This window comes from Lissotriton vulgaris, chromosome 2_1 (assembly GCF_964263255.1).
Source record: "Lissotriton vulgaris chromosome 2_1, aLisVul1.2, whole genome shotgun sequence".
NCBI lineage: Eukaryota > Metazoa > Chordata > Amphibia > Caudata > Salamandridae > Lissotriton > Lissotriton vulgaris.
This window is the reverse complement of record NC_141687.1, coordinates 1719447960-1719472350: the sequence shown is the minus strand read 5'-3', so window position 1 is coordinate 1719472350 and position 24391 is coordinate 1719447960. Positions and strand designations below refer to the sequence as shown.

Below are 24391 nucleotides of genomic sequence, written 5' to 3'. Positions count from 1 at the left end.
CCCATTCCTTCCCCCAGCAACGATAGCCAGCCTACCATCACCTCTTGGACCCCAGTCACCACAAAGACACCCCATCGACCATGAAAGGCATTCATTCAGGAGCCCCCATGGACCCCTGACCTCCGCATAAGTTCCACAGAGCCGCCGCCGCCAAAGCCCCTGAGCTACGACACACCATCAACGCTACTTTCGAAGCAGGCACATTCCCCGACGACTGGAAACAAGCAGAAGTCAAGCAGCTCCTCAAAAAGCCCTCTGCAGATCTGACGGACCTCAAGAACTACTGACCCATCTCTCTCCTGCTTTTCATGGCCAAAGTCACAGAGAATGCTGAACTAATGAACTTCATCGAAGAGAACTCCATCCTAGCCCCCTCCCAATCTTGATTCCGCAGCAACCACAGCACTGAGACTGTCCTACTCGCCACCACAGATGACATCTGCACCCTCCCCGACCAAGGCCCTGATCCTGCCTGACCTCTCTGCAGCCTTCAACACCGTCTCCCACAGAACCCTCACTGCCAGACTCCACGAAGCTGGTATACAGGGATCCGCCCTCGAAAGGCTCCGCTCCTTCCACACCAGCAGAACCCAAAGAATCAGACTCATGCCCCTCATCTTCGAACCCACAGAGATCAACTGCGGAGTGCCCCAGGGATCGTCGCTCAGCCCCACCCTCTTCAACATCTACATGGCCCCCTCGCCGCCATTGTCAGACAGCATGGACTCCGAATAGTATCCTACGCCCACAACACACAGCTCATCCTCTCTCTCACCAAGGACCCCCTCACCACCAGACTCACCTTCCAAGAAGGAATGAAGGACATATCATCCTGGATGAGCAGCAGCTGCCTGAAGCTCAACTAGGAGAAAACATAAGTCCTCGGACCCTCACCCTCTGCATGGGACAACACCTGGTGGCCCACCGCCCTCTGCAATCCCCCAACCCGCAAGGGCCATGCCCGGAACCTCAGGATCATACTCGACTCCTCCCTCACCATGGCCGAACAGATCAGCGCCGTCGCCTCCACCTGCTTCAACACCCTCCACATCCTTTGCAAGACCTTCAAATGCATCCCCCCGAAACGAGAAGACCGTCACCCACGCACTCATAACCAGCAGACTGGACTATGAAAACGTCCTCTATGCTGGAATCAACAAATCCCTGCTCCGCAAGCTCCAGACCAAACAGAGCACCGCAGCCAGACTTGTCCTTGGCATCCCTTCGACAGGACACATCCCCAACACCTGTGAGAACTCTACTGGCTCCCCGTCGAGAAGAGAGTAACCTTCATGATACACAACACCGGACCCCAACATCTCAATGAAAGAGTCTCCTTCCACGTCCCCAAGAGAAACCTCTGATCCGCCGACCTTGCTTTCGCCGAAACCCCTGCACATCTGCAGAGCCAGAACGGATGGAAGAGCCTTCTCCTACATCGCAGCGACCTGTAACGAGCTCCCTATCAACATCAGACGCGCCCCCATTCTGCACACCTTCAGAAAAGCCTCAAGACCTGACTTTTTGGCTGGCCCGGAGTTGCCCCCACCCCTCCAGCCCCTTGAGAGCCCACGGGTGAGTCGCATACTTCATGATTCCCTGAATGATTGAACAACCTTACCCAATATATACAATTTCCATGGTTAAATATTCTTACAGAATAGTTCCATTTCATGCTAAGCTCGAAAAGGAAGGAGACACACATGTGAAGCTTCATTGAAGCAAAAGGTGTGTAAATATATGCGCAAATTGCTAAAATGACTGTGATGCATTAGGACTTGGGAATTTGAGCGATTGTGATGTAACATAGGTAATGTGATCTATACAGCTACGAGGTCCATAGCATAATTAGAGACCATAGAGAGAAAGGACTTTTAAATGCACATTACACACCAACGAGAAGTTGAATCTGGGTTTTGGCAGTGGAGTCACAATAGATGATTTTGAATGCCTATCTCTGCATCGTTTGCATGCATGTGTTAGTTAAAGAGATGGAGTCTGTTATGTGGGTGCTACAGCGTTCTTGGGAAATGCAGTGCACATCACACACAGTCAGACATGTTGTTGGGCGACACACTCAGCACAGGGTTAGGCATCCTCTTCACCTAGAGCACACTGGTGTTTCTGTGCTCGCCCAGAAGGGTGTTCTGCAAGCTGCACGGAGCATGGAGGTAGCAAAGCAGGAGCGTGATCACAGAATTCAGCGCTTGGCAAATGGTGTCCAACTTGGACTTCTTGTTTGTGAGTCAAACCAACACCATGATTTTCAGGAAGGGTACATGGATAAGCCTTATATTCTGCTCATTCCAAGATGTTTGTGAGTCCAGAGAATTATATCTGAAGTTCTCAATTCAAGTGGGAGTATAGTATTTTCCTGTGATGTCAGTTCCTGCTTACATTTTATTTAAAGCGGCACTTACAAGTGATGGATGCATGGTAATACATATGTTCTCCTTTTTTGAGTTGCATTCTTTTCACCCTGCTACTATTTTTGTCCCTGATTTTTGTTTTTGCTTAGACTGAATCTATTGCTGGGTATTCCTCCTTGGCTCTTTTCTCTTCCCTGATGTGAGGGGGTTTAGTGCCTGGCTAGTAACATCTGTATTTATTCTCATCTTCAATCAAGAGCTACTCGATTGCCAAGGTTTTTAATTTTTTGTGTTTCTTTTAATACTATTTGTGACTCTCTTAAGGAGACACTTAAGTGCAGTATGGAACCGTGGCAACTGGGAGGAGTAGCTCTGTCCTCTGGCAACCAAGGGGAGGATTCAACAGCTTCTCAGCATCCAGTCAATGACAGGACCCAGGATTTGTGCCAGATGGACATCTAGATGTCAATGCGGCCTGGAGAGAAGGTGGACCCTTGAGGCACTCCTTAATTGATGGCACTGAGACCAATCATACTAACATGTGATGCTAGACAGCCAATTAAAGATGTATGGTGAATGGTGCAATAAGTTGAAAAGGTGTTGATGTTGTGGATATGTTATATGTTCAGATCAACATAAAGGGCACAATATTAAAACCTACATTCGTGACGTGAAGTCCTTTATCATGGAGTCATATGTTACTGCTTTGTGACGGGTGATAAGAAGTTCTTCCATGCTTCTTTACTCCAGCTCTGAGACGCCCGAGTGATTATTTGAAAAAAATGTGTCACCCCTTTTCAATCCCTCGCACAGTGTCGGTGCAGGATGGCAAACCACATTAGGGGCTCTGACTGGCATAGTTCTGTGAAGTTGTATGGTGGATTCCGCCCTGGTAACAGGTACCAGTACTCTTCTAAGTACAAGGTCACCATTTGCTTTGAGGAAGCATAGATCAATATCTCGCTTATTTTTAAGTTGTCTAGTATGCCCAAAAGCCCCGGCGCTTCTATTGCGCACAGCAGACACCGTTGTACGTAAACACATGGAGTTCTGTGACTTCTTCACTGTGGCTCCATTACTTGTGGGAAATAATGATGAGCGACAGGTATATTATCAGCTTAAATAACTGTGGAGTTTATAAATGTGTTTTGCACCTAAAAGCAGAAACACTCATTGAATATCTAAATACAGAACTCCACTACACATGTAAATGCTAACCTACAACCTAATATTCTTTTAAAATAAATAATTTAATTTAAAAATTGAAAGAATTTATTCAAGTTAAAATATGCAAATTACACTTCTCTCGATTTTTCTGCTTTGGATTAGCCCGCGTTCACTGAACTTCTGTCAACTACTGAACCCCAAGACCTTGGAACTTGCTATAATTCTCCAAATAGCCTTATCACAGAGATTAGCTCATGAAAAGGTAATTTTACTGCTGAGTGAATAGTCTTTGAAAACTTTCTTGTAAATGCTCTGCAGGAAAGGCTTTTAGCTTGCTCTTCGACTGAACTCTGTCTCTAATCAGCTCTGGCTACTACTGTAACTCTCAGCTGCCCAGTTGTTTAGAATTTTGGGATTTCTATGAGGCTTAGTACTCAATGTTCATGTCACTAGTTCTGGAGTTTGATGCCATTCAGATTGACGAGGAAAGATAGAAGCCTTTATATTTCAATGTAAAACATACTCAACTTCTAAACCACTGTAGAAATTTCAGTACAGAGATAATTTGGCTTGGAACACCAAAGGGACGCAAATGCTTAACATGTACCAAGTGCCTACCTCTACCCAGGCCATTCCAGTGTCCTGTAGAATGTTGAGTATGAGTAAAACACATGTTATTTAAATAGTGCAAAGTCGGGCTTCCCAGAGTTTGTTCCTAGCTCGTTGGAGTAGCCAGAGAAGCCCCAGGAAGCCTTTGTGGTTGGACTCAGCTGAGAGCAGCTGAACTTCAAAAGTGGCAGAGGGTATTTTAAGGATGGTACGTGTCAGTATAGGGGAGTGAGAGGTTCCGTAAGGTAGATATTTATAATGGGGCTGAGTTCAGGAAGTACTTGGGACAATATGGTTATGGCGTCAGACTAGGCTTCGCTGATGTAGGAGTCCTGGGTTGTATTCGGCCAGCTACTTCACAAGGGACTAAAAAGGATGCCCTTAGTTGGGGATGCAGTAAGTGACTCCTGATGAGTGGGGGTAAGAGGTAAAGTTTAGGGAGAGTTTAGCTGTAAGCAGGACCCAGTGGTCCATGAGCATTTCTACATGATATGTAGGGGCTACCTTAATGCTGCTACATAGGATACTGTGGCAGCAAAAGTCAGTAGTTTGCTTCAGCGGCACCCATGGTGGGGTCGTTTGAGTGATTATAATGGAGGAGGAGACCAGAACATCCACAAGGACATGGTTAAAGGTAGTGGCAGTCCAATCCCATGGTCAAATATCTACAAGGAAAACTGAGGCTATAATGAAAATACTTTGAAAACTTATAGTAACTTTTTTAAATCAGTGCCAAAAACAATGAGAAAACGACATCAAACAATTCTGTTGTATTTATTTTCCAAAATTCCCCTATGCTTCGGAAGTAAACAAGCTGAAATATGTGACGTATTTGTCTCCCTCACACACTTCTCTCTTTGATTACAGTTCAGGAGTCCTGATGTCAGGGTGTCCATCTCCCTCACGCATCTCCAAGTCTGCATGCATTTCTGGGTCCTGATGCAATAGTACCTTCATCCTCACATACTGATATTTCAGCACCTTTGCATGTTTGTGCACTTAATAGCACATTTGTGGGATAGAGCAAGCTTCCAATTTGTGATTCATTTAATTCAGATGGGCAGTTCAAAAAGAAAGACTCGGGCTATTCACAAACTGCATTCTGTAGTAAATTTAGTACTTCTAACATACTACAAAATGCTATTCACCAACCTTTGCACAAAAGTCTCTGCTTCGGCCTGCCCTGTCTTTTCTGTGCCGAGATCTCCACCCTGACTGCAGAGATCTCCGCACACGTATATGCTTACGCTTTAGCAGTAAATGTAGGAGGGACAGGGGTAATGCTGAAAAATGGAAAATTATTACTACAAAATTGTAGGGGTTAAGGAAGGATTTAGGAGGGGGTTACTGTAATTCAAGGAGGGGTTTAGGAAGAGACATTCACCCACCCACAAAAGAGTAAGCCCATCCCATTGCTATTAATAAACTGCACTCTATAGTTACTACAGCTATAAAGGACCCACAACAGTCGTAAATGTACTCCACCTGAGACTTGGAATACGTCCAGCACCACAAATGGGCAATCACTGATACTGCAACAACCTCCCATAGAAAATAATGGAGTAGAGACTTAAAATAGAACTCTGTGGAAAATAAAGTTTAAACTAATTAATTTATTTAAACTTTAAAGAAAATATGTCTTTAATTTAATGTTAGTAGTATATCCAAATAAATACTATTTTAAAATGGCATTTTTTAATTTAAAAATAAATGTAACTATTTAAATAAATAAATACATTATTTTAAATCAATTCTATGCATACCTTTTAGTATACTTCACTTATAACAAATAAATATTAACATTTTACTTTAAGTTAGTATTTTTAAAATAAATCTTTGGAAAATAATATGTTTAAAATAATAAAATATTTAATAGTGCCTTGGTATTTTTCGTTTTACATTTAAAATAAAGAAATACAATTAATTTACATTAATACGTAACATAGACATTATTGTACTCATTTTTTAGTTTAATAAAGTTTTTATAATTTCCATTTACTTTACCATCGGGATATCCCCATCCCAGTGGCCGAAACCTCTGCCTACCTTCTTCTAAGTGTGAAAAGTTATTAGTAGTAACTTTACAATTGTAAATTAGGCTCCACCCTTGAATTCATGGGGTGGAGACATCTAAGTCTACACTTTGTAGTAACTTTACACGGCCTCAGCATAGTATCCTATGCCGACGACACCCTGTTCATCCTCTCTCTCACCAAGGACCCCACGACCACCAGACTCATCTTTCAAGAAGGGATGCAGGACGTCGCATTCTGAGCAACAGCTGCTTGAAGCTCCACACGGGGAAGACGGAAGTCCTCATACTCAGAACTACCCCGTCAGCATGGGATAGCACCTGGTGGCCCACTGCCCCCGACAGCCCTCCAACCCCCACAGACCAAGCCAGAAACCTCAGCATCATACTCAACTCCTCCCTCTCCATGAACAAACAGGTCAACACTGTTGCTTCCAGCTGCTTCAACACCCTCCGCATCCTCCGAAAGACCTTCAAATGGTACCTCCGAGTCAAGGAAAACAGTCACCCACGTACTCATAACAAGCTTACTGGACTATGGAAAAGCTCTCTACGCCGGCATCAACACGTCCCTACTCTGCAAGCACCAGATGATACAGAACACCACAGCTAGACTCATTCTCTGCATCCCCCAACAGAAACACTGCTGCTCCCCCCTCCAGCCCCCAGCGCCTTGAGACCCTCATGGGTGAGTAGTGCGCTTACAATTCCCTGATTGATTGATTGATGAATTGCCAAAAGAAATAAAGTTACTAAAAAGCATAAGAGTAGATTTACATGTATATATCTAGTGATGTATACTTTTCCTCATGTGCAGATTTACTTTTGTGAATAGGCCCCTCACTGGCAAGTGCTAAGCTCCAATTAAAATTGAGTCCCGCTGTCAATACTTGCAGTGTTGCCAGTCATAGTTAATAGCTGTCACATTGACTTTACTTTCTCGCACCCAGTTATTCCTTCCAGCATTTTTATGGTGTTTCTATACACTTTCTAGTGGCTTGAACATCAACAGGCAATTTTAAACATTTTGAAAACTTGTGGAGGGATAGGAAATGGAAACTGAATATCAAATAAGAAGAGAACAGAGTGCTTCTTGATACATTATCTCAGTTACAGGTGCTCTCACAGCTAAACTAGTTAGCCCACAAGTGCCATGAGTTATATTGAATCTATAGATTGTGTGGAGGCACCCATGTGTGTTTAGTTTACAGTGGACGTTAAACAACACTTAACTGCTTGGAATTAATTTTTATTCACGCCCTCTTTAGTTTTCACTATACACACCACGTCCGCATCCTTTGACTGCAAATTAATTAAAAATATGTCAGTAAGATTGTCAGAAGAGAGTTGAGGTAGAAATCTTCATTTATTTTTAAGTTCATCCTGCCATGAAATATAGGGCAACTGAGTATCAGACATACATACCAGGGACAAATGGGAAACAGAATCATGTAGAAAAATGCCCTATAACCAGTTAAATAACCGCAGACAAGCATACAAGGAATAAAACCGTGATTTAGAAGTGATGGGGAAAGTGGATGTTATGAGTATATCACTTGTAAAACAGGCAGACCAGGGAGAAACCCTGCTATAAGAGAAAAGGTGAAATAGGATCATACTAATAGAAAAGAACATGGTCACAGAGGAGTTGATGAGGGTGAGGGACACAGTGTACCCATGGTCCAACTTATAGTGGGCACCCCACCCTTGGACTTGCTGGTACCACCCATATTGGTAACTCTGGGGGGTGGGGAAAATCAAGCCCGTTTTCCGGGCCACTTGTAATGAAGGCCAATCTGTTTTCTACCTCTGCGTGAAAGAGAGACAGGAGAAAACATATTTGCTATAAATGATGGCAATTTGTTTAATTGCACCACAAATACGGGCAACAGAACTGGAGCAATCTGAACCCAACCCTTGCTTTTATGCATAGACATGAGCACGTTGGGGGTGGTGGTGGACTGCATAATCACATAAACCTGTGGCTACTTTACAATGGACGTCCTGTTTGTCCATATGCTGAAGAGCAGGACCACACACAAGGTGTGGCTGGGCTTACCCACATTCTGGGCCTTAGCCAAGATAGTCAAGTTATGGGGAAACCTGCTATGACAAATATGTTCTTGTGTAATATATGTGGACTAAGGCAGGGTTTCTTCATTTGTGTTGAGTCTAGTATGTAACCCAACCTTCTGACATTTCGAAAATCTTTGAAGACATGGCTGTTCCCGTGAGCTTACCTCCCTCTTCTTCCATCTGTACTTGTTCAGCGCTGGGACGCTCACGGGCAGCTATGCGCTTTAGAAATCCGGTAACATTAGCATTAACATATAGTTTAGCTCCCTCGTTGTCTATTAGAGTGTACTTGCCCTCATGTTTTTGTATAGGTTGTTTTCTTGAATGTCCTTCTTTTCTGATCTTGTTCTAGCTCATGGTGTCAGTGAAGGAGGCCCGGGACCTGATGGCCATGGACAGCTCTGGCACCTCTGACCCCTATGCCATCGTCTACCTCACTTCCGACATAAAGAAAAAGTTTGAGACCAAGGTGCACCGGAAAACGCTGAACCCAGTCTTCAATGAGAGCTTCATCTTCCCGGTAAGGCTGCTGTGATTGAAGGCAAAAACACAGAGTGTCTTGAGTCTTGACTGTGATCTCAGTTTCCAGTTTCCAAGCAGGCTGGCAGGAGTGATCAACAGGACAAAAACGTGTGAAAATGTTGTGCGAGTCTTCGAATGTTCCAGGGATAAGGCCAATAAAATTGCAGGGTTCTCTCTTGTGGCTAAAAGGTTTTAGATGCTGATAGGTCCGGATTGGCTAGCAAAACAGAGCGAGCCTGGCTTGAATATTGCCTATTGCAGATCAACATACCTCACAGATCACATGCCAACATGGAATTAGAGATGGAATAAACATCAAGTTTCAATGCTATTTATAGCCGTAATATTATTGAACAAATAAAAGTTAAACACACTGTTGAGAAGACGGTGAGCTCACCCTGGAATTCTGTTAATGGTGTGGTATGCAGATGGCGCCACATCTAAAAAGGTTGGACCAGGAAGCTTTAATGAAAGACATGCTAACACCAACCAGGAGTGAGGCAGGCAAAAAGATTCTATTCAAACCTAATAAAGAAATAACAGACTATTCCTCTTTCTACCCAATATGCTACACACCCATGGGCGTCTGCAGGGGGTTGGGGGGTCAAGGAGGGGCGCTTGCCTCCCCCCCCCCCCCCCCCCGCCTGGAGCGCCCCTCCTTGCGCCCCCTTTGGCCGCCCATACTTTTACGGACGCCTTTTGTCTGTAATTCCGGGCCCTGCAGGGAGCAGAGCTGTTCCCTGCCAGAGGCCTCAACTCTCTGATGGGGCGCCTAGCACTCCTTCTCGCAGCCCTTCCCGCCCATTGCCATTCTATCTGTGGCTGATTATCCCATACAGAATGACAATGGCCAGTTTGAGCTGCGCGCCACAAGAGCGAGTGGTTAGGTCTGGACACCAAGACCTCCTTTTAACACTGTGTAGCCTGAGAGCAAGGGGTCTTCTGAATGAAGTTCTGGGAGGAGTTGATGCATTATCCTCCGAAGTCAAAAATTGAGGTTGCAGCATAGCCCGGATTTCAGATCCCACTAAAACGTACACAGACTCGTGTCAATAACATATCTATCTGCCAGTATGCACCCTATAATGTCTGGCAGGACGTCTCGACACTGTGTTTCACTGCCTCATATCCCCCATACCCCACTCCCTGCGCTCACTGCCTTATATCCCCCTGTACCCCACACCTCGCTCTCACTGCCACAACATATCCCTCTGTACCCCGCACCTCGCGCACAACCACAACATATCCCTCTGTACCCCGCACCTCGCGCTCACTGCCACATATCCCTCAGTATCCCACTCCTCACACACTCGCTGCCTGATCACTCACTTTACCCTGCCATTCATCTTCTACGTGTTCTCTCCCCTTACACTCGTTCTACCTCTGTTCACCCCTTACTTCTTTAAGTACCTTACTCCTTTCTCAATACCTCTACTTCTTTTCCTCTTCAGTAACATCTCTCTGACGGATTGGTGTCAGTACAACGCGTTATTTTACAACGTATTCCGTTACAACGCGATTTTTACAACGCAAAAACCATTACAATGCATGCCATTACAACGCATGGCATTACATAGCAGATACTTTTACAACGCATGCCATTACATCGTAAGTATAGGTAAGTATATCTTTTTAAAAAAAAATGTAATAAAGTTAATTAAATTAATTTAAATTAATAAAAAGTAATATAACATTTTTAAAACAGTAATTAATTTAATTATAGTAATTTAATTAATATTAAAATTGATATTAATTTAATATATTTAAAATAATATAATTAATGAAATATAAAAAATTTATAAATAGTAAATAATATAATGTAATTAATTACAATAAATATTATTATAATTTAATTAAATTATAAATAATACATAATATAATTATATTTAATATAATTAAAAGAATTTAATTAATTAAACATTTTTAAATAATATAATTTAATTATAATCGTTTATTAATACAATTAAATAAATAATTGTAAATATAGCTATTAATGTAATTAAATTAAATAAAATTAATTTAATTAATTTAATTTATATAAAGTCGTAATACCCCTCTACCCCAAAAAACAAACCCAGCCCTAAAACCTAAAAACACCCCTGTACCCCAAAAACCAAACCCTGCCCTAAAACCTAAAAACACCCCTGTACCCCAAAACCCAAACCCTGCCCTAAAACCTAAAAACACCCCTGTACCCCAAAACCCAAACCCTGCCCTAAAACCTAAAAACACCCCTATACCCCAAAACCCAAACCCTGCCCTAAAACCTAAAAACACCCCTGTACCCCAAAACCCAAACCCTACCCTAAAACCTAAAAACACCCCTGTACCCCAAAACCCAAACCCTGCCCTAAAACCTAAAAACACCCCTGTACCCCAAAACCCAAACCCTGCCCTAAAACCTAAAAACACCCCTGTACCCCAAAACCCAAACCCTGCCCTAAAACCTAAAAACACCCCTGTACCCCAAAACCCAAACTCTGCCCTAAAACCTAAAAACACCCCTGTACCCCAAAACCCAAACCCTGCCCTAAAACCTAAAAACACCCCTGTACCCCAAAACCCAAACCCTGCCCTAAAACCTAAAAACACCCCTGTACCCCAAAACCCAAACCCTACCCTAAAACCTAAAAACACCCCTGTACCCCAAAACCCAAACCCTGCCCTAAAACCTAAAAACACCCCTGTACCCCAAAACCCAAACCCTGCCCTAAAACCTAAAAACACCCCTGTACCCCAAAACCCAAACACTGCCCTAAAACCTAAAAATACCCAAACACCCCAAAACATATACATCAGTACCCCAAAACATATACTCCTATACTCATACTTATTTAAAAAAATACTTAAATTAATATATTTAATTTATAATATTTAAAAACGAAATAAATATTTTTTTATAATTAATAATAATTAAATCAATTATAAAATATTAAATAAAATAAAAAAAAAATTAAATACTTACCAATACTTACGATGTAATGGTATGCGTTGTAATAGCATCTGCTATGTAATGCCATGCGTTGTAATGGCATGCATTGTAATGGTATTTGCGATGTAATAGCTGCGTTGTAACAGCATTACGTTGTAAAAGATGCGTTGTAGCAGTAACACACCCTCTCTGACACATCTCTGCACTTCCTTTATATCAATGCACTCCTCTACCTCACCTGTCTACCTCAGTCTTTATTATTCCCTCTTCCTCAGCTGTCTCTCCCGTCTCTGACACACCTCTCCCTCTCTCTACCTGGCCCTCTCACGTTCTACGACTGCGTTATTCTCCCCTCTCCATCTTTGATTTACCTGTCTCTGCTCCTGAATCTTTTTCTTCTACACCTCACTTTTTTGTCTACCCTTCACCCCTCACTACTCTTCTGCTTGCCTCACAACGGTCTTTACCCGATTCACCTTGCAGTGCCTCTTCCCTTTTCGCCTCCCTCCCTCCCTCCCTCACAGCGCTCTCCTAGCATGCATCTCCCCTCACCACCATGCCTGCCTCTACCCCTCCTTACCTTTCTAACCAGCATAACTTTCTACCTTCCTGTTATTCCTGGTAGTGAACCTTTCATTTCACGCCTCCGGTTGTATTACCTACGCATTCAAATTGAGTAGGTCATTGCTGTGCTCCCAACCCAACATCAAGACCCAGTCCCCTAGCCTCTCATCATGCCCCATCAGTTGCCAGGTTAGCCCACCCCTGGAAAAATTTCTGCGGACACCCACGTGACACACCATGTGACACATAAATATTGCCTCGTCCGAGACAGAAGGTTGGGTAAGTTAATGTCCATTATTAATCACCACAGCAGCTACGTAATGTAACACAACATTTAGCCTGTGAAGACAACAGGTCATCTCAAGCTTCTGGCTATCCTAGATGCTGAAAAAGCATTTGACTCACATAGCAGAGTTAGTACATACGTCCAAGCAGGATTGGATTCCGCATGGCATGCTTCAGATGCAAACACTCTAAAATAGCCCAATACTCCAGAAAACAAATAACACATCACGCTTCACTCATATTCATACGGTCAACAACACTAAAAGACAAAAAGCAAGAGTGGCGTTATATTTAGCTGTACCACAAGCACTATCACCACCTTGTGTACTTCTGAGTAAGGAACTGCCACCCAGAACAGCTTGATTGCACAATCAAGTCTTCACTGTTATCCTTCACCACATCTTCCTCCACAGCACAGAAGTGTATATTAGTGAATCTCAAGTGATTTTGCAGCGTCCTCTTTCTACTCATTAATTATTGTTCACAATTAAGGCTTAATACTCCACAAAGGCCTGCTCTTTATATGATCTACTGGTAAGTCCGTCTACCTCTCGTGGACCAAAATGTTGGCCACATTTTCTGCAATCTTCCCCATTGCTTTTGAGACTATCATGCCAGCTTCAGAGACATGTTTAAAATCTCTCATAGCTATCTGGCCAGGACCTACTTCCAAAGTATGTTTACCAGTGTTTGTATCTGCATATGGCCATTCATCCTACTCGTTAGCTCTATTGCCTTTGTTGAATTTAAAGACAATGACCAAATGCCTTCTAAATGGTTTTTCTCCAATGAGTGTGCCATGGGTACTTCAGACTCCACTATTCCGTCCCTCCTTAGTACACAGTCAGATGCTTCATCAGACTCGTGTTCTTACAAGTTTTACACGAAATGTAAAAGAGAGACTTCGCAATTGGGAGCCTTGGTGAATTTCCATCTTTACAGCAGCAATTCTCACTTCCACTTCCCTGCATATCACCTCACTTGCTTTCGTTATCAGTGACTCAACACCTCGATCGTTCCTCCTTCTCAAAGGCAAGGCTGTTGTACCACACAGACTAAAAATGATCGGTTGCTAATAGGTCTTGTTTTCTTAAATTCCTCTCAGACTCAAATGGCCAACAAGTCTTTCTTCACAAATGTCTGTGTAACTTTGTATTGCCCACCTTAAACCTTAGAGAATAATCATAGGGGCTTCTGGATACATCCTTCTTCTTTACGCTCACCATTAGAGGATTTCTTTTCGACATTAGCAATGAGTGATAAAAAGAGAATTAATCTGAGGCATACATCTCAGCTGCTATAAAAGCCCCCATTTTTAGGTCTTACCCATTATCTACAATGCAATATAAAGAGCGGGTTTTCTGTGAGCCCCTTGCTCAAAACTTTATGGCTTTCTTGTCTATCTTAATTCCCTGCTCCCTATTTGATGACTTTCCACCCTAATATTGTGTTTGGTCCATCCCTAGCTTCTTCTTTTTCCCCAGCATCTCTTTTTTAGTTTTCATATAGACTTACATTTGAGGTGACTAGGCATAACTAGTTGTGTAATGTACTTGTACGTACATTACATATATTGAAATTCCATCGTTTCCTTATTGTGATCTTACATCAGTTAATTTACAGTGTGTGTTTACAATCGTATGGAGGGCGTGTAAATATTTACATATGTTTGTTTGATATCAATCAGGAGATACTAAGTGATCACTGGAACACCATGAAGAATAAAACCGTATAACCAGCTCAATTCTTCCTTGGTGGGATGACATAAGATTCAAACTGGTGGATAGTGTCTGTTGCATAATAATTTCTTATAATTATAATTCACCGTTACTGCTGAACTCATTTTTCCGCATGAGCCATATCGTGGTGAGCGATGGTCGCTCAAGACATTCGTGCTTTCCTCCCCTGGTTTCTTCACATCAGTCCTAATTAGAAGACTAGGCTCATTCCATTGCTCAATGTGAGGGAACTCAATTTTTACCTCTCTGCTCTCTTTTCACCTAACTACCAAGCCGAATAAACTGTTCCCACTATGGCCATAGCTCAGTCACCCATCTTCACCCTCTGATTTATTATAAAATATATTTTAATTTGCTGAATTTCATATTTGAGTGCTGGCAGCTGCACACTTCTTCCAGGTTGCTTCGTTGCCCATCATGTCGCTCCTCACTGCCCGCAGCCATGCCTTGCTATAATACAATTACTTTTTTTCAGTGGATGGGCATGACAGCTGCCCAGCCACTCTCTTCCCCATCATGTCACTGTTTGTGTCGACTACCTGTGCCACTATATTTTAATTACTTTTTTCTGCAATGGCTTGGCAGCTGCACCCTTCTGCTGGGTCATTCACTCATGTGCATATTGTTAGGTATCGGACCGTAGGCTGCACTTGCGCAGTCTCGCTCCGAGACTTTATGTCTCAGAGAGTGGGGCTTGAACCCGCCCCTCTTCTCCATTGGCTGGCTTCTTAAACGGAGGCCAGCTATTGAACGAGAGGGGCGTCTGTCCGTTCAAGCCCCGTCTTTTTGGGATTGAGGGGTGTGTTTTTTCGTTTCTTTCTGTTTTCTTTTTCTCCTCTTCCCATTGGCTGGAATTTTACATTCCAGCCAATGGGACGAGGAGAGAAAGAAAACACGCCCCCAATCCCAAAATGACGCTGCGTTTCTCCGAGGCATTTTTGCTTCGCCTCGGAGAAACGTGGTCGTGTGGAGCGCTCCTCTCTTAAAGGACGGAACTTACAGACATGGCGAGCGCTTCTTTTTCCCGTTGGGAGGGGCAGACCGCCGCTCCTTTGTTTTTCATGTAAACAAACATGGCGTCCTGCCTCCTGGGAGGCTTGGATTACAGGAGGAGAGTTAAGAGGTCTCCCGACGCTCAGGACTGGCTGGACAGTGGTTGAGTCACACACCAGGTTTTAGAGTTGTGATGGTGTCGGGGGTGGTCTTGGGACAGTCCACCTGTCGTCACCAGCCTCGCTGCCTCAGATAAAACACGGGGAAGACATGGTTGTAAATTGCCACACTCCGGGCTGGGGGAGGGGCTTTGATTACCTAAAGAGTGAAGCTCTTTATTTAGATTGCAAATGGTGTATACATCGACAACGCTCTGCGGGGAGGGGGAGCTTTAGTTATCTCAGCAGGCGGTGCCTCTCCTGTGATAACCTCCTCTCTGACCCTGGGGGCGCAAACACGCAGCTCTCGGGGTGGGAGGAGTGGGGGGGGGCTCATTGGTTATTTAAAGACCGCTCATGTGATAGTAGACTGTCTGACCTGGGCATTGTTGGTTTAGGCGAGCAAACGAGCAGCCTTCGGGTGACTTTTACAGGGGTTTAAGTGACAGTGAGTACATAAGGTTGAGGTTTTACCCATCTCTCGAAAGTCTGATTTGACATAGCTCCAAAGTTTCCCAGGTCCACCCGTTGGTCCACTCCTGGTTTTTTTCTTAGAATTCTGGGACTTGTAGTCCTGGTTTTATACAGGGACTTGAGGAATAAAACGAGAATGGACTTACTAGTCACGAGTGGTCCTGGGAAACTTGGCATTTGTGAATTGGGGGTGGGGAGTGGGGCAGGTGTGTCGGGCACCAATTGGATCATGTCTGTAGCTCAGGTATTTTTGTCGCGCTCAAAAGTTGTGAAACCCTCTTATCTCAAAGAGGCACACCCCACAGGCCACACAGCGTGGTGGTGGTGAATCACCGATTGTGAGGCTGTCTTTGGAAATTATTTTAAGTTTTGTTTACAGAAAGAAGTTCAGTCCAATAACTCATGTTGGGTTTTCTTATTTTTAGGTTGGTGAAACTGCTGCATGTGCATTTGTGGTTTCAGGTTCTGCAAGCCTCGTGGCTAGTGGCATTGAAAACTAACATTGCTGTTTTATGTACAATAAAACATTATTCGGGACATGTGTTTGTCGGGGAAAGAGTTCAGAGAGGCACTGAACCTTTACCCCATCCCACTGGCTATGTAGAGGCACCCGGCCTCTAAATGCAACATTCTCACATTTGAGGGTGATTGTGACCCACCCCAACGGTCCTGTCTGACTTCCACAGGCATTTGTCTGGTATGGCAGGGACTCTTCCCCCAGCCCTAACAGGCAGTCTACAGCGGCACATGGCCTGACGTTGCCCGGGTCTGCCCCAGCCCTACTGTCTTCCAGTCCCAGAGGCGCCCATTTTGCATACAACTGGCATACCTGGCATGGCCCAGATTTTGCAGCAGCCTATCGACTTTTCTATGACGTTTAGAATTCCAGAAAGTTTATATCCTAAATTACTTGTTTTGCATCTTTAACGTACGGTTACTTAAAAAAAAGTACTAAAAAGTACACTGGAAACTAAGGGCAGTTGAATATTGTTCTTCCGATAAACATGTACCTAGACCCGGAGTACCTGCAGCACCTAAGATGGCGTCCGTCCCCTGGTTGTGCCCGCCACCGGCAGCAGCAGCAGCATGAGGACCAGCAGCGCCAGCCCAGCCACTGTCGCCAGAGGCACAAGATAGTGAGGGGCAGCCCCCGAGCCCCCTCCCATCCCTGCAGGCCGGCAGCTCCTAAGAGGATTATTGCAGGGGGAGCTGGCTGGGGTCCATGCGGGGATCCGAGGCCGGGACCCCCACGGGCTGGGCCGAGCTGCGGTGTGAGGACCCGAGGCGGCTGGGGTGTATGTGTCACAGAGAAGGGCCCATGCCTGGGCCTGCCCTGATGGGATCTGTGAGTATGCGTTGTGCTTGCTTTTCTGCCCCCCCCTTGTTCCCTCGTTGTGCTTGCTTTTCTGCCCCCTCCTGTTCTCTCATTGTGCTTCTTTTCTGCCCCCCCTGTTCCCTCGTTGTGCATGCTTTTCTGCCTCCCCTGTTCCCTCGTTGTGCTTGCTTTTCTGCCCCCCGTTCCCTCGTTGTGCTTGCTTTTCTGCCCCCCACCTGTTCCCTCGTTGTGCTTGCTTTTCTGCCCCCCCCCCCATTTCCCTCGTTGTGCTTGCTTTTGTGCCCCCGCACTGGTAGCTTTTTATGGAGGTGGCTCTATGTGTGGGTGGCTCTGTCTGTGTGAGGGTGGCTCTGTCTGTGTGTAGGTGGCTATGTGTGGGTGACTGTGTGTGTGGGTGGCTCTATGTGAATGACTCTGTGGGTGGCTCTGTGTGGGTGGCTCTGTATGTGTGTGTGGGTGGCTTTGTGTGTGTGGCTCTGTGAGGGTGCAAATGTAATAGGTCTCGCATTTGCGAGCGATTAAGCTATTGGCATTGTAAATGACAATGCCATTTATTTATGTTTTAAAAACCAAAACATAAATAAAAATGTCATGAGCAATGCCAATAGCTCTAACTTTAACAATGACGAGACCATTGCATTGTAAATGCTTGTTTTTAATTTACTTTTCTATAATGGCCATCCTTCATAAAGTAGAGTTATATTTTAAAAAATGGCATAATGATCACCAGTGTGTCAAGATGCAAGCACTAATGTAGCGGTCATCTTGGAATGGTGAAAATATTTTTTACCATTTTAATGTGGCTGCAGCATATGTGCTCCTTTGGTTGTGATGCATTGGTGGTGAGTTTGAACATTTTGAAATTTAAGATTTCAACACTGCTAATGGCCATTCTGGTATTGTAAATTGAAAAAAAGAGTATCTGTGCGAACCACCACAGAAAAAGAGCATCTGCACTTGCATTTCAAAGATAGAAACTATTGACTGTGCCAGTGACTTTTAGGTTTGACATGTAACTGTGCTTACAATCAGTGGTGGCTGGGAGTGAAAGGAGGTGTCAGGTGCGGGGGTTGAAAAACACAAAATATTGGTTTTAAACTCCTGCCTCCCCACGGCCGCTGTCACTCCTCCATCATTGCTTCGCTTCTTAACAAGTCCCGGAAGCAGGAAGCACATAGGCTTCCCTAAGCCAATCACAACACTGCTGTCAGCAGCGCTGTGATTGGTCTGAGCAGCGTGGTTTGACGCTCAAACGGGGACTCGGAGCCTGTGCATGTTCTCCACCCAGGTTGTGTATTACAGTCTGGTGGAAAACGTGCAGAGTACGCATGACTGTATAAACAGTCATGCGCACGTATTGTGCACAAACCACTCCTCCTCTCTGTGGTAGCAGCCCCGGCCTGCCCTAATCCAGCCCCGCCACTAAAAAAAATTAAATGTTATAACTAAATTATCATTTTATTTTTCCTTTTTCTGCTCTGAGAGCAGTGGGGCGGCTCTCCTCTGCATTAGCTGAGGAGCCACCCCTGCTTACAATTCTCATGCCATACTGCATTCTACAAATACTCTAAGTGGCTTTGGTTCAGATTCCTTCAACCACTGGCTTATTCGGCTCAGTAAAGTTCTGCCATGAGCTTGAAACATTGCTAACCACACCCTGGATCAACCAACAGGAGTATTTTAGTCTTCTCTTCTTTCTCCCATCAAAGTGTGGATGTGACTAGGCTACAAGGGTGGATGCTCCTATTAGGATGGTAAGAGTTCTCAGTGTGCATTCTCCAGTTATACCCTTTAGGTGGCAGTGCTGAGAAGACATGGAGATGGGCAGGCAAGGGATGACGGAAAGGGTGCATTTCATTTGGGAGTGTAGGTTCATGAACTGCATTAGCAGTGCCTTACTGATTATTTACAGTGCAGGTGAGTGTCATAGGTAAGGTGGAAAGATGATTGCGCAGAATTTTCTGGGGGAGAGACTCAAAATGGATGGAGATACAGAAAATCAAGGACGCCTCTTTGGAGTTGCTTCGAGTCCTTCAGGCTGTACTCCTAAGGAAGGCACAGCCTAGGAGGGTGCCTCCAGGGATCACAAAAGGGGCCATGGTTACCAAATATAAGACTGCTTTCTCTTAAACCTGCCCATCTTGAGTTGCTACTGGTGTTCATTTGGGAAATACTGGGTCTTCATTCCACTCCTGTGAGTGAAGTAGCCCTAGATCTGTTGCTGACACAGCTCCTTGTGATCAAGAAGGATGAGAGTAATAATGTATGTTTTCTGAGTCACCATGGAGCGCCACCAACTCTCAGGAAGGTTCTTAGCACTTTAATGTACTCTTCCTCATTTTTTTTATTTCTGGGTTCAAGCCTTGGAGCTTTCAATCCGCCAGGTGACGTTTGTGTAAAGGATACTGAATCAGGAACCCCTATTTTCTAGTGTTTACTAGTATGCCCTGTGCTGGGAAAGGGTACACTGTCGACACATACCCAAACCACTAAACTTGTCATCCAGGAGACAGCTGTTAATTTTCCTCCTCCAGCCTGAGGAATGACATGGGGTCCTCACGTCATTCTGATAAAAACATACAGCATGTCCAACAAGGATGGTTGTTCTCTGAGTAAGCGTATTGTGACTTTAGACTGGGTCCAGAATGTCTGGATGGGCTTCATCTCCTTCTTTGACAGTGATGCCTGTCCTCACATACTTGACCCGTTTAAAACACGACTGTGGTAAACTGGGTTCTATGCTTGACCTTGTTGAGAGGGAGATGATTCATTGGGCAGTTCCCGGAAAGCTTCAGCACTAAGGCCCTCATTAGGAGCAGTGGTATTACAATCAGAGCCAAATCTCTGGGCAAAATTCTGCATCTCACAATTCCAGTATCTCCTGGCAGGGAATTTTTGAGTCTGCAACTCTGGCGCCCATCATTCCTGGCTGGAAACTAGATATTTTACAGTCGTACCTGGGCAGCTGCTGCAGGCTTGCCGTCTTCTGCTCTACTCCAGCAGTCAGAGGGGGCTCACTCTTCACTCCAATGTAGTCGTACATAAAGATAGTACTTGTAAATGCCCTTTGTGAATTCCCAAAGTCGTAAACATAGATGTTCGGTCTATGTTTAGACCAAAGGTATACTTTTATCTTTGTAAATCGGGCCCTATGCCATAAAGCTATAAAGAATATCTTTGTATTTAACCTGGTAGTTATTGAAACAGATTAGTAGGTACAGCACATATATGATAAAAATAGGACTATTTGACTGAATCTTTGTACATAAAGGGAAGGCTCAGAGCAAGTGAAAGGTCACCATTTGTCTGTATTATCATGGCAGTTTTCCTTAAGGTATGATGATTAGTGTGGTCCAAGGTTTCCCCTGTGTCTATGAAGGTGGCTAATGCCCAGGTAAATCTCCTCCGTGAAAGCCGGGCAATATCCCAGACTTCACCTGACTTAGCCATGGCAAAGTGTAACCAACTTTTGGATTACTGACTGGGTTGACTTCTAGCCGCAGGATGTCCCCTCAGAGGGCTCAACATCTCTTGACTGGAAAGATATGGAAGGGAATGTGGTAAGGAGGTGAGAACGGGGCGTGAGGATGAGCTCTTGGGCTGTGCAGGGCATGTTGGGCAAGGAGAAATGGACACTGCTAAGATGTGAGGCTGAATAGTGGATCAGCGGATGGTGAGGAGAGAAGCAGGCGGGGCTTTGTCTCCAAAAGGGAACGTGCCAGCTATGGGCCCTCCTATCAGGCGGCAGCTGCTGTTCAGCAGTAGTCCACCCACTACACATTGCAGCTTCTTGTTACCAATGTTTTTCCACTGCACTAAGGGCTGTTGTTGAGGAAACTCCATTTTCAAGCTTTGAACCACACTAATGTTTAAAAAAATATACTGAAATGTAAGCTCCAGCTTTGCCTGTTTGCTGAGCCGCAGCGATGGTGCTGGGGTCATCCTGCGGAGACCACAATTATTGGGCGTCTTGTACCTTTAATTTTTTCCTGTTTCCTTAGGCTTACTCTGATCGCTTACTTTTCTCTTGTTGGAGACCTGGTTTAGGCAGAAAATGTCTTGGAGGAACTAAGAAACTGGTTGTGTCCTGTTGTCATATGCTACCAGGTTTAGAAACTGGGTGGACATTGTCAGTTTTGTCGTGTGCTTTTCCTTATGAGACGGCAAACCTCACATGTGTTTTCCACACAAACACCCACTACCATGTAGCATGTAAAACACATTAGAAAATCTATTTACCTTCACCTACACCTAGGAATAAGCCACATTTGGGTGCACTCTTGACAAACCTCACTGATCACTTGAGAGTCACTAGTGCACATCTGATACCCCACAAGATTCTCACAAGCGCAGTTAGATTCTTTCAGTTTTCGTGGAAATTTATTGTGCCTCTCTCCTTTGTCTGCTGTAGCTTCCTAAGGAAAGTAAGGCCAACTCAACATTGGTGATCCGGATTTATGACTTCAATCGCTTTTCGAAGCATGACGTCATTGGGGAACTGCGCCTTCCATTGGAGGACATGGACATGCAGCATGTGATTGAAGAGTGGCAGAAGCTGAGCGCATACTCAAAGATGGAGGTAAGCCCCATAGCTAGGAATCAGACCCTCAAACCTGAACTCTGCCCCACCATGTAAGCTATACCTCTGAATAAATCCTCCGTAGAAAACGTCATCCCAAACTATGCGATAATGAAGGACAGAAGATAACGAGCTGATGACACTCGCCTGTGAAGAGGCAGGGTGTCTCTCCGCCCATGTTCAGATGGAGTGTCCTGAGTAGGAAACGTAACCCTTACCTGTGTCTTTATTTGTGGTCTATGTAGTTTTCTTTCACACAGAGGTGAAGGTCCTGGATCAGAAATGGAAGAAATAAGAATCCGTTTGCAAGCACCATAGTCCCACGCTATGACTATGGTGCTTCCCTCCTTCTGAAATACTCATGGGCAGAGCTCTGTCAAAAGAACAGAACAGGGAAGGCCCAGTGCTTTAATTTGAGCCTGTGGTTGCAGGTGGGGACCTCAGGCTCTAATCTTTGGGGTCTGGCACAAATTTTTTCTCAGCAAACTTTGATCCCGAGCAAGAGAGAAAAAAACCCCAAAGGCAGGAAGAAGGGGGAAGAGAAAGATGTAGAAAACGCTACAGATGGAGAAAGCAGGGATGAACAGTATCCTGCAAGAGTGAGATAAAGAGGCAGGGAGTGCCGTTTGCTGGATTAAGGAGGCATATGGTGAAATCAAGACTACGCAACCTTCTTATTTGGCACCCTAACCTTAAGTAGCACCGGCTGAGGGTTTTGAATGAAGCTTTGGGCTCCAGCTCTTATCCTTCTACAAAGTAAGCACTGTCTTTAATCTACACAATGGTCTCCTTGCTCCTCTCTCTACTGGCTGGCACCAGCCTGTTTCTACAGAACATTCACATGTATAAAATGTACACAACATAGATGTCAATGACCTAAGATGGAACAAGGTGGAACAGTAAGGGTTGAGAGTTCCTGAACATGGCAATGGGTAGCAGTGAAGGCTTTCTCATTCCTGTCATGAGACTGCAGGGAAAAGGCAGAGGTGTTAAAGGTTACTGCATTTGGCATAACCTTTGGCATGGAACAGCATTGTTGATTGGAGTTGATGTGGAAGTTCTGCATTTACCAAGAAAAAGCAGAGGCAAGATGAGAGAATAAATGAATGAATGCATGAATGAGAACATTTACACAATCTATCATACCATTGTAGTACCGTTTCATATAATAAGGTATTTCCTGTTTGTGTCATAACAAAGTGGGGAAGTTTGATGAATATTGTTCACACAAGCAAATGAAGTGCACATCACAAACACAGCGTTGACAGTGGTAGCAGTGGCGCAGTGGGGTGGGGCGGGGGAGGGGCAGGGTGGAGGGTTGTAAACTCCGGCATTCGGACAAAATCTCAAATGGCGATGCAGAGCGTGCAATGTAATTCGTTTTACTGAAACCAGTGCCCATATTAAGTTGTTCAACGAACGAGAATAAAAAAAAAAATCAAAAACTGGTGTAAAGTGAAAGGAGAGGCAACTCCGAGGATCAGAAAAAAATCATAGTTCCGAATATACTGTCAACTGCGGACATCATATAAAAACTCATACAAAAAAAGAAACAAAGGAAACAAATGGTTAAGAAGAGGATTTGGAGATGAAGGTCGTCCCATGGACAGATCTAATGAAGAGTGAAAAACAGCCATATTCTTTTTAGGATAAAAGAAAAGAAAACCCACGTTGGGTTCTGCTTTATACCTTGACGTTGTTAAGCAGTAGACCACTTCACACAGTCCCTCGCCTGCTTCCCAAAGGGAAGAAGGTGATTCTTCGGAAGATAGTAGCTCTACCTTCACCAGAGCCAGGGAGCTGCAAGATATACGCTAACTTAGAGGCAGGTGGCTGACCTCCAAGCATGCTTTTAACATAGGCCTAGAAAGGAGTCAGGGTGTTGGTGGTTGGGCATGCCTGCTCCCAGGTAATAGTAGTCCTATCTCCTTCTCTCTCTGGCAGATGGATTCCCTGATGACAAGAGCAGAGGACATGGCTACCATCACCCGCTTCCTGTGGTACCATGCCAGTTGTTAGGATTACATTTGTTTTGAATCTCCAGGATTCCTCCCTTGCTCTGTAATGCATGCAAGACAGTGCTGGTGGGAATCCTTGGCATTGCCCAGTGTCCAGGGTGATAGAGGCCTGCTCAGTGGTGCAGCAAGTGTGCCTTGGGCCCCAATGAAAGTATTGAAAAGGTGCTTCCTGGTTCGGTAGTGAAATCAACCACAGTTGCACCGCAGTGGGCCCCTATGAGTCCTGGCTGTCATGTCATTGCACTTGCTGCATTATTGGTAGTGAGTGGCACATCAGCTACCAGCCTAGAAAGAGTTTCACCAGGCTCACATGGGAATATCAGTGTGAGAGTGCTAGCACTGCCATAGTACTATCTGTCATCACCCACCATTTTCCCTTTAAGTCTTGCTGACCCTGTGATTGAGCCAAAATGATGCAGTTAGAAGATCCTTACCGAGATTATGCCTGCTCGGAGTTAGTGCCTCTCCCCACATCTAAATAAAACCATAAGTGCCTCAGAAATAGTCAACACTTGTATAGAGAACTTGTATGAAGAGT

At 44.5% G+C, this 24391-nt stretch overlaps 1 protein-coding gene across 2 annotated transcripts in view; it reads left to right on the top strand.

The window, feature by feature from the left end:
- Positions 1-24391, top strand: part of SYT8 (synaptotagmin 8) — a 210212-nt gene that overhangs the window by 174233 nt on the left and 11588 nt on the right. For both annotated transcript variants that reach the window (XM_086957719.1, XM_086957720.1), the window contains exons 5-6: positions 8606-8773; positions 21668-21835. In XM_086957719.1, coding sequence (XP_086813845.1) covers positions 8606-8773; positions 21668-21835 — 336 coding nt within the window. The remainder of the gene's footprint in view (positions 1-8605; positions 8774-21667; positions 21836-24391) is intronic.